This window comes from Acanthochromis polyacanthus, chromosome 6 (assembly GCF_021347895.1).
Source record: "Acanthochromis polyacanthus isolate Apoly-LR-REF ecotype Palm Island chromosome 6, KAUST_Apoly_ChrSc, whole genome shotgun sequence".
Taxonomy (NCBI): domain Eukaryota; kingdom Metazoa; phylum Chordata; class Actinopteri; family Pomacentridae; genus Acanthochromis; species Acanthochromis polyacanthus.
Window position 1 is genome coordinate 32306621 of NC_067118.1, and position 10487 is coordinate 32317107.

At 38.3% G+C, this 10487-nt stretch overlaps 2 protein-coding genes across 2 annotated transcripts; one reads left to right on the top strand and one right to left on the bottom strand.

Moving 5' to 3' along the window:
- Positions 1–1792: 1792 nt before the first annotated feature.
- Positions 1793–3897, top strand: ognb (osteoglycin, paralog b). The gene is made up of 6 exons (XM_022201578.2): positions 1793–1942; positions 2059–2137; positions 2424–2588; positions 2672–2874; positions 2986–3078; positions 3195–3897. Exons 1-6 carry the CDS (start codon positions 1865–1867, stop codon positions 3363–3365), a joined length of 789 nt encoding a protein of 262 aa, XP_022057270.1. The 5' UTR covers positions 1793–1864; the 3' UTR covers positions 3366–3897.
- LOC110956240 (small integral membrane protein 4) lies at positions 3492–8672 on the bottom strand. Its single transcript, XM_022201580.2, has 2 exons — positions 8376–8672; positions 3492–4138 (listed from the first exon to the last, which is right to left on the bottom strand). The coding sequence occupies exons 1-2, from the start codon at positions 8527–8529 to the stop codon at positions 4047–4049; spliced, it is 246 nt and encodes an 81-aa protein (XP_022057272.1). The 5' UTR covers positions 8530–8672; the 3' UTR covers positions 3492–4046.
- Positions 8673–10487: the final 1815 nt, after the last annotated feature.

Consider the following 10487-nt stretch of genomic DNA (forward strand, 5'->3'; position numbering starts at 1 on the left):
TCTACCTTAGTTATACAGCCGGTAACAGAAGACCCATATATACACAAAAAACAAAGACACAGGAGACCCTAAGACGAGCTGCTCACATTAAATCACAGATGCTCTGACTGTGAGGTTGTCTGCAAATTTAGGTCCCCGATGTGGCGACTGCTATTGTATGGTTGGAGGAGGAAACTCGGTGGTGGTCAAATCATGCAGGTCAATAGGTGGGGAGAAGAACAAGTCTGAAGTGCAGGTCTGAAGCTCCAGGCCAAGCATCCATGACTGGACGCAGGTGAGGTTTGAAGCGGGTTCTTCAGTCAGCTTTTTCCCACAAATGGCACATGGTGGTCGCTTCCATTAGTACCTTATCATGGTGGGGTGTACTTGCTCTGTAACAGTGCTTAGGTCAGTGGTATGTGTCAAAGTAAGATCCACATAAATGCCAGGACCCTAGAAAACATCATTTTGTAACATAACAATTAATGATATTCACCTCAGCTGTCAGTGGCTTGTGACGGCTTATTGCATAATGATATAAGTTCGACTACCTAGATAGAAAATCTTGAAGTGATAATTACGCCTCCTGCTTCACTGAAAAATCCATTGATGTGCAAGTATTTTTCATTTTAAAAGTTTGACATCCAGATACAATAAGACTTCATTAAAAGTTTCTTATCAGTCTACATGGAAAGCAGGCTTCAAGTTTCCACATCACAGTTATGTAAGCTGCCTATTTAGAACAGAACTCCTATCAGTCCTGCTTGCAGGTGTCCAGTCATCAATTAAACCCTAAAAATCTCACTTCTTTATATGAATGTTTTTTTTTTTTTATAATTCCTTCCTGCATGAAATGGCTTGAATGTTCCTCTACACCTCTGCCTGCATGATGTTCCTGTCTTACTCTTTACCCATAAGTCCCAACTCAGTCACACCAGCTCACCTACAGTCCTGCTTAAACATTATGAAGCTACTCTGCTCACAAACTGATTCTGAAGAAGACTCATGATACAGGAATCCCACCAGGCAAGCTGATGTGAAGTTTATTACATATGAAACCCTGCCTGTCTGAACAAGTGTCTCAGCTTTAAGCTAGAAATGCTCAGCTGTGGCTTTGATTGTTCATTTCACACGTCTTCCAGCATACAAAAAACACCATATGGAGCTTTTAAAAAGTAAAAAAGAACAAAAAACAACTTGATTTTCACCAGGGGAACTGAAAATCTTTTCCTAAAATCTAACTACATTAAAGTCAAACATGTTCAATAGAAGTAACACTGATCAAAGCACATTTTTAGCAGAAGGGGACTTCTACAAACAAGCAAAATAACCCTGCTACCTTCAAAAACATGTTTCTTCAGAAAGACTCCTCTCCAAAAGTCCATAAACCGCTGTTCAGTTGGTAGTGACTTCAGTATTTTGACTGAAAAAAGAACATATTTCAAATAGTTTTCTCTTTTCCATTCTGTGCTACATTATAAATCATTTCATTTTTTCCAATAATAACAGGAAGTGAGCACTACCTTTTTATTCCAGCAACAACATTCTTCTGTCAGTGAGGGTGAAATTTAAAAGCAGCATCTAATAGGTTTACTTTGTGATTTACTGACAACTAATATTTAAATCATCAAGTTTCCCCTCTGATATGTTCTACTCACCATTAACATGTTCTGTTTAACAAATAGTAAATGCTGCATCATAAAGAGTCAGTAGGACCACTTAGTGCAACACATACTCAGCACATATTGAGTTAAAGTTCCTTTTCTTACTCAGCAATACACTGGCAGCTTAATAAAAACTGGATGGAAAATTTTCCTGCTCACATGCACCTCCAATCGCAGCCTCGCAGACAGACCTCTCTTCTCTCACCAGCAACCGAGAAACCATGATGCAATTAAGGATTTTAATTTTCACCTCTGTTATGATCCCATGGATACTGTCTTCTCCGGCAAGAAAACCTAAAGTAAGGACATCTTTTTGGGGTTGAAACACTTTCTTGCTAAATGGGTGAAAATGATGCATAGTAGTCTAAGTTGAGAGGAAAAGAGCAGCTAAGGTGACATTTTCTTCTTTTTCTAGAAGGAGGTTGTAAACATTCCTGACTATGGTTTATCTGAAGACTCAGGCACGGACCCAGAAGTATCTCCGAAAGCCGAGGGTAAGTTGTTGTTTTTTTTAAACAGATAAATAGTTTTCGACAACTGGTTAAAAGCTGATTATGCAACACTTGCTGAAGCATTCTTCCACATTTTTGTGAATGTAGCTAAAGCCCACATTATGTAATAATGGGGCCGATCAAGTGTCCTCATCTAAACGAAGTGTGGCGCATTTTGTGCTGCACAGTCACACTGCCGAGACCGTTTAGTTGACTTATTCCAAAGATAAATGAGGAAAACCTGTTTCTGTCAAAACAGTCTGATGAACAGACAATGCGGTCTTTTCAGAGCTGCCGACATGTCTACTGTGCGTCTGCCTGAGTGGATCTGTTTACTGTGAGGAGGTTTCCCCAGACTTGTCAGTCGTCCCATCGCTGCCAAAAGAAACAGCGTACCTCTATGCACGTTTCAACAAAATCACCAAAATAAAAAATAAAGACTTTGCAGACATGGGTAAAGAAAATCCACTATAATATTCCAATCATTCTGCTCTGCAATGAATTCACCTTTAAGCTCTGTTTGTTTTTATCATGTAGCTACATTACGGAGAATCGACCTAACGGGGAATCTCATCGCTGAGATAGACGATGGAGCTTTTTCAAAACTGCCCAACCTGGAGGAGCTCACTCTTGCAGAAAACAGACTGACCAAACTGCCTGTGCTGCCCAACAAGTTAATGTCTTTCAATGCCAATTTCAACAAGCTGAAAACCCAGGGTGTAAAGGCAACTGCTTTTAAAGTAAGTTGGCCTGCTAGTCCACTGCTCTCCTGTTACCTGATCTTGAAATGATCTTGCTGCATGCTGTTGCGCACATCTTATATGTCAAGTAGGGATACTGTATTGTTGCAGAAACTCACAAGACTGGCGTATCTTTACCTTGGAAACAATGAACTGACAGCAGTGCCCCACCTTCCGGAGTCTCTTCATGTTGTGCACCTGCATGTAAGTCCACCTGTAATTCACTCACAGAGAAGCCCTGAAGAAACAATCAGATGTTTTCCGTCTTCCAGCAGTAGTTACACGACAGGCCAATAATGTGTTCTTTCTGTCTCCTGCAGAACAACAAGATCTCAACAATAACAGATGAGACATTCTGCAAAGGTAACTCCAGCCACTACATCCGCACCAACATGGACGAGGTGAGACTGGATGGGAACCCCCTGAAGCTGTCGCAGCATCCCAACAGCTTCATCTGCCTGCAGTCCCTGCCTATCGGCTGGTACAACTGAAATGCAAAACAGCACGCTTTCAACTGGGGTAGACCTCGCGGGGAAGTTCTGTGCAAACTGAGTAAGTGCAGGGCAAAGATGCAGATAGCTTAAATAAACAAAATAATAATAATAAATAATGCACAATTAAGTTCTTAAGACACATTTTATATACTCAATAAATCAATTAAATACTTCTCATAATTAAAATGAAATCATATAAATATTTCAGCAAAAGGAAGAAATGGTGTTTGTTTTTTGTATCTTAACAGCAATATCTGCCTGTATTTAACACATCTATGCAAAATCTTTCAAACTGTCCCTCAACACAAATGCATTTTTGTCTTTTAGACACGACGTGACTGATCTGGCTTTGTCTTAGCAGGTACTATGCAATGCACAAACTCACTGTCAAATCACTAGTGAGACGTCGATTATCACGAAGAGATGAGACCATTGTTGTGATACTGCTGTGACAGTTGTATTATCGTTGCAGTTTTGCTATTGTTTCCTTAACTGAAGACCATATAAACAATAAAACCTGCATGCTGGATGTGATTTCTCCATCAGCTTTTCACTTCTGATTCCTTAATAATGTCCATAGTTGTGACACAGTCGCTGTAACCCAGTAAGGGATGGTGAGAGTCCAACAATGTGTCCTTAGATGACACATGTGCAGTCCACATTGAAGCCCACCTTCTTTCACTTGGCTGCAGGCTCTTTAAGGACTATCAAACCATCTGCTATCTTCTGCTGGTGCTCCCGCTCTGATCTTTTTCTTCGGTAGACATCATCTAGAAAGAAAAAATAGTTTCAAAAGACCGAAACGTGGTTCCAGTTAGAGCTGCAGTGGTACATATGGCGGACTACTGAAAATATATTCTGGGTGGTTAAAGCTTGGCACTTATCTTTTATTTATGACAGCCCTTTCTCACAGCATTCAGTTTCATATTTCATAGTAGAAAAACCCACAGGTGTTACTACTTAATATAACAATGGCTCTGTTCAAGTGTCACCGCAAGCCGTCAGAGTGAAAGTGACCGAGTACGCAAAACAGACCTTTTCCTCAGCAGACATTTTGGCTCCCTACAGTAGAAAAACACATGAAATGTGATATTGGCTGCATACCAGTCAGGTGAGCCAGCTCCAATGTGCTGGTGGCTCATTGAGAAATTAAACAGAACGGAGCCATCATTAACAAAACTAGTTTCACCAGTGTTTTTTTTTCTTTTCTGGTGAGTCAAAATGTCTGCCTTGGAAAAAAAACCCCATCTATTAATTATTTTTTGTAAGTGTGTAAAATGCCACAACAAATGTAAAGTAACAGGAGAGTGCTTTCAAGTTGGGTAATGTTGGAAAAAGGAACGTTTCTGTTCTCTGTAGAGAAAAACATCTCTCTGTATCCCTAAATGGCCTCAGAATTTTATGGGACAAAATGTGCAGGGTGGGTTGTTTTTTTTTTTCTTTTTTTAACACAAGAGGATTTTGAACTCTTTCCCATCTGGAATAACGGGAATGGGTTCAGTGAGACGAGAAACACTCAAGGGTCCTTTTATCCCCAGTCTTTTAAACAGTCTACTCTTTCCAGGTACAGCTACAGACATATCAATGCAGAAACTATATTGTGAGAGACACTGCCTTAAAGTACATTTATTCAAGTACTTGAGTAGTTTCTTTTTATGTAACTATGATACTTCTGCTTTTTCAGAGGGAATTTTTACAGTTACTTTAAAGATTCAGAATTTACATGTAAATGAGTTTCTAAGGTGTGATATATTGCTTATATTATTCAACAGTAATACATAAAGGGGTTAAAATTAGCTCCAGGAATCCATCTGAAAATAAAATCCAGTGATATACGATAATAGCTATAGCTCCAACAATTAGTGAGTTAAATATTTCTTAACCAAATAGCAAACATTCTGTTGACAGAAGTATTCTTTTTAAAAAAGGTATTTATTAAGCGTGACTCAAGTCTCTGAAATGTGAAGATCGCTGACCTTCTTCAGTATATCTCAAAATTACACTTAAAATGATTGGATTTTAAGTTGTTCGGGACATATAATTAGCTATTCCAAAAAGTTCTAAATATTGATAACCAAAATTGCTGCTCTCAAACATATTAATATATCTCACAATATACAGAATTATTAAACAGTTAAAAGAGAATATTCTACATAATAAGGGCTTCTGTCTGCAATATTTTAAGAATATAGTTGTGTACTTAAAATTAGAATAAATATATTTACAGGAACTCAATGCAACCAAAGTGAATAGTCCTTTCATTACGGAGACTCAAATCTGTATTTTTTGAATTTTTAATGACAGACTCAATTCTCCTGGGCAGGTCTGAGACCAGTGTTGCTTAAATATTTGGAGAGATGTTCTGCCATTCTTCAGAGACAAATTTATTCATCTGCTCTTTTCTCAAACGCAATCCATTTAGGTTGGTGCATTTTTTTAAACACTCTGAGCAGAGAAAAAGACTCCAATTCCCACTGATAACCTCTCTGCCAAGTCTAAAGTACTTGCCCATCTGTTTTTCAGAGGTACACTGTGAAAGCAGCGCACTTTCTGTGGAGTCATTTTAGGAGGGTGGTAGCTAGGATGAGTGGCACTATCATCCTCCTGATCACTGCTGCAGCTGTATTTCAACTTATTTTCATTGGCTTAGTTGGTATCTTGCATCTTTGTGACGTCTCATAGGCAGATTTTACATTTCTTCTGGCAATTCAATTGCAAAACTGAATTTCATTTCAGCAATCACAGGTTTTCTAACTTGTGCATCACAGGTGTATTTGCATTCTCGATATTTTTTAATATGGCCTTTCAAAAGTACTGAATTTTGATTTCTCTGAAATGGAAACACTACTTGTCAACAGAGCAATATTACAATTATTGAAAGGTGTACTGTATGGTTGCAGATGTACACACGTGGACAAAATTGTTGGTACCCCTCAGTTAAAGAAGGAAAAACCCACAATTCTCACTGAAATCACTTGAAACTCACAAAAGTAACAATAAATAAAAATTTATTGAAAATTAAATAATCAAAAACAGCCATTACTTTTGAATTGTTGATTAACATAATTATATAAAAAAACAAACTACCGTAATGAAACAGGCCTGGACAAAAATGATGGTACCTCTATAAAAGATTGAAAACTATTCGACCAGAGTGACATGATTAACTCAGGTGTGTCATTTAATTGACATCACAGGTGTTTCCAAACTCATAATCAGTCAGTCTGCCTATTTAAAGGGAGACAAGTAGTCACCCTGCTGTTTGGTGAAAAGGTGTGTACCACACTGAACATGGACAACAGAAAGCGAAGGAGAGAATTGTCCCAGGACATCCGAAAAAAAATTATAGACAAACATCTTAAAGGTAAAGGCTATAAGACCATCTCTAAACAGCTTGAAGTTCCTGTGACAACAGTGGCTCATATTATTCAGAAGTTCAAGACCCACGGGACAGTAGCCAACCTCCCTGGACGTGGCCGCAAGAGGAAAATTGATGACAAATTGAAGAGACGGATCGTTGGAATTGTATCCAAAGAGCCCAGAGCAACCTCCAAAGAAATTAAAGGTGAACTCCAAGGCCAAGGTACATCAGTGTCAGATCGCACCATTCGTCGTTGTTTGAGCCAAAGTGGACTTCATGGGAGACGACCAAGGAGGACACCACTGCTGAAAAAAACTCATAAAAAAGCGAGACTGGAATTTGCAAAAATGCATGTTGACAAGCCACAAAGCTTCTGGGAGAATGTCCTTTGGACAGATGAGACCAAACTGGAGCTTTTTGGTAAGGCACATCAACTCTATGTTCATAGACTCAAAAACCAAGCATACGAAGAAAAGAACACTGTCTCTACGGTGAAACATGGAGGAGGCTCAGTAATGTTTTGGGGCTGCTTTGCTGCATCTGGCACAGGGTGTCTTGAAAGTGTGCAAGGTAAGATGAAATCTGAAGACTATCAAGGCATTCTGGAGAGAAATGTGCTGCCTAGTGTCAGAAAGCTTGGTCTCAGTCGCAGGTCATGGGTCTTCCAACAGGACAACGATCCAAAACACACAGCCAAAAACACCCAAGAATGGCTGAGAGAAAAGCGTTGGACTATTCTAAAGTGGCCTTCTATGAGCCCAGATCTGAATCCCATTGAACATATGTGGAAGGAGCTGAAACATGCCATTTGGAGAAGACACCCATCAAACCTGAGACAACTGGAGCTGTTTGCTCATGAGGAGTGGGCCAAAATACCTGTTGACAGCTGCAGAACGCTCATTGACAAATACAGAAATCGTTTAATTGCAGTGATTGCCTCAAAAGGTTGTGCAACAAAATATTAAGTTATGGGTACCATCATTTTTGTCCAGCCCTATTTCATTAGTTTGTTTTTTTTAAATAATTATGTTAATCAACAATTCAAAAGTGATGGCTGATTTTGATCATTTAATTTTCAATAAATTTTTATTTATTGTTACTTTTGTGAGTTTCAAGTGATTTCAGTGAGAATTGTGGGTTTTTCCTTCTTTAACTGAGGGGTACCAACAATTTTGTCCACGTGTGTAAATAACATGAAGTCTGATCCTTACGGTTTAAATGCTATAAAAAGTTGTCTGATTTCCCATATTTTCTGGTGGCAGCAGTGAGAAAGAGGGGAAAAAAAGAAAAGACTGCTGGAAGGTCAGAGGAGGCGTTGTGACTCCCAGATTTATACTCAAGCTCTGCCTTCGAGGGTGCCCTCGCTGTAAACTCGTGGTAGACACGTTATACTAAAAAATAAGCATTCTGCTTAGTAGAAACGTTTGACATTAAGTGAGGGAGATTTTCAGACGGATAGTTAGTTCTGTATTCAATTTTAGTGAGCCAGAATAACATTTAAAAGTTTGTTTTTTGTTAGCTAAGTGCTCTCAACGGCCATTTCAGGTAGCGACAGGCTAACGGTGCCCACATCATGCTAGCTTAAGCAAATGTCGTCACGTTTCATTTTCTACGGAAGAGGCGCTTAATTATCGGTTCACACTTACAGAAAGTCTCATGTCCTATCCTCACGTTGATCATGATCCACTCCATGACTCCACCAATGCAGAAAAAGATAGGCAGGAACCTGTATGCCCCGAGACGACGTTTCCCGGGGACAAAATTCAACAAATCTCTTACGGTTTTACTTCTATTGAACATGCTGACGAGCAGGGATGTACAAGCTGTGGCTCGACAAACTGTCTGCAAACTCTTGAGGTAACCTTTCGAGAACAAGCGCAAGCATGGACTTCTTACATGTCCTTTACAAATGTTATGAGAGCAATGGATACGAGAGTGCGCTCGTTTTAGGACCTGGGCTAAACCAATCGTGCGGAGTTCTCAAGAATCCAGAGACAAACTAATGGCAGCGCGACGTGTGTTGATAAAACGAACGCACCCCGGAAGAGTCGTAGCATCCGGGTGTGCCTTCGTTTTTGTTTTGTTTTTTATTAACAATACACAACATTGTACAATTTAACAAACATGGCTTTGGAAAGAAAAATATGAAAAGCTCTTAAAATGGGAACAAAGTCAAGAGGTAATAAAATAAAGTAGGTAAACAATAATTAGACAAAAAAAAACAATAGTGCAACAAATTGTGCAAGGGTATGAGTCCAGAACAATAAATACAGTTTGTAGTTCAAAGGGAGTCATTTTGTTGTTGACTTGAGTCCAGTGGGATATCACCTATATAAGAAAATAGTTTCATGGCTTTAGGACCTTTCATACATTTCAATGATTTTAAATACAATTTAAGTTCATTTTTGAAAAAGGAACAGCTGGGTGAGCATTTCTGACATTTACTTTTGTGAATACAGAATTTAGCTATACATAAAATCACATTAATACAGAGTTCTTCTTTTTTGTTATTTAACAGAATACCAAATGTTATATCATCTCTTGAAAAACAGGATGGTGATGAAGGAAATATTTCTTTTATCCATTTCTGTAAATCTTCCCAAAACTTTTGTACTGTCCCACAGTGAAAGAAAAGATGGTCTGTTGTTTCTATATCAACATCCGGGTGTGTCGTAAGGATGCGAAAAGAAACCTAAAGTACAGATTTATAGTTCATGTTACGTTGATAGTTTTGCTATTTTTTGGTGCATATGTTAGTGAAATACTTTAAAATGGGAAAACTGTTTAGGAATTTATTTATGAAAAGGATTAATTAAAATAATGTCTGGTAATATTTTGATCCATGTGTACGATGGCAATACATAATGTGTATAATATATGAAATACATTATGATTTTCATGAAATGTTAAATATATGTTTCTTAAAAAGACCACTGGTTCCGGATTGGTAACTTTTTACATGTTCTATGTTGAATCAATTTAGGTTGTAAACAGGCATTGGTTAGTCCTATGTAAAGACTTGTTCAGTGTCATCTCTGCATAATTACAGTAGGAATATATTACTCAAAAGCTTTTGGTTTGTGAAATCCTATCAAGTATTGAGAATCAATAATTAAATTCATTCGTTGATACTGAAGCTCCAACTGTGTTTCGAACCACCGACTTAACAGCAAGGATTCCTTTAAAGGCCCCATATGGGGAAAATTCATGTGTAGTGTGTTTCATATGTCTTCGAAGAAACTCGAACATGTAAAATAAAAGCTATAAGACTATGAAGACAATTTGTTCTGCTATTCCTTTGCGCTGTCAGTAACAGACGCAGAGTGTTCTTCTGGAAAGGAGCCAGGACAGCCGCAGATCAGCTGTATTTAAAGCTACAAATACCAAAACAGCCAATTTAGAACAGGGCTTGTACTCTCATTGTAAAAAGGAAGGATTTCTGTGGTATTTTCAGCTTAGAAAATGGAAAGACACATTCTGAAGACTTTCGTTACTTGGCTGAAAAAGGAGCACAATATGAGACCTGTAAAATATGGTCAGGTAGAGGAAGTACAAATGACACAAAAATGTTATGAACAGATAACAGACCTACCATATGTGATGTATAAAAGGGACACAATGCTAACACCGGGGTATATGTGAACTACTGTACAGTATATCCATACAAATAACTCTTTGAGCTAAAAAAAATGGTGCTTTTTGTAAGTCTAAATTTTAAACTTATGTTTACGCCGTTATCTCCTATTTCTGACCTGAAA

Excerpts from the sequence above, each read along its gene's own strand:
- LOC110956240 (XM_022201580.2), bottom strand. The coding sequence starts at position 8,529 with ATGTTCAATAGAAGTAAAACCGTAAGAGATTTGTTGAATTTTGTCCCC. Across the intron at positions 4,139-8,375 it reads GATAGGACATGAGACTTTCT|ATGATGTCTACCGAAGAAAA; the intron begins GTAAGTGTGAAC and ends TTTTCTTTCTAG.
- ognb (XM_022201578.2), top strand. The coding sequence starts at position 1,865 with ATGATGCAATTAAGGATTTTAATTTTCACCTCTGTTATGATCCCATGG. Across the intron at positions 1,943-2,058 it reads CTCCGGCAAGAAAACCTAAA|AAGGAGGTTGTAAACATTCC; the intron begins GTAAGGACATCT and ends TTCTTTTTCTAG. Across the intron at positions 3,079-3,194 it reads TTCATGTTGTGCACCTGCAT|AACAACAAGATCTCAACAAT; the intron begins GTAAGTCCACCT and ends TGTCTCCTGCAG.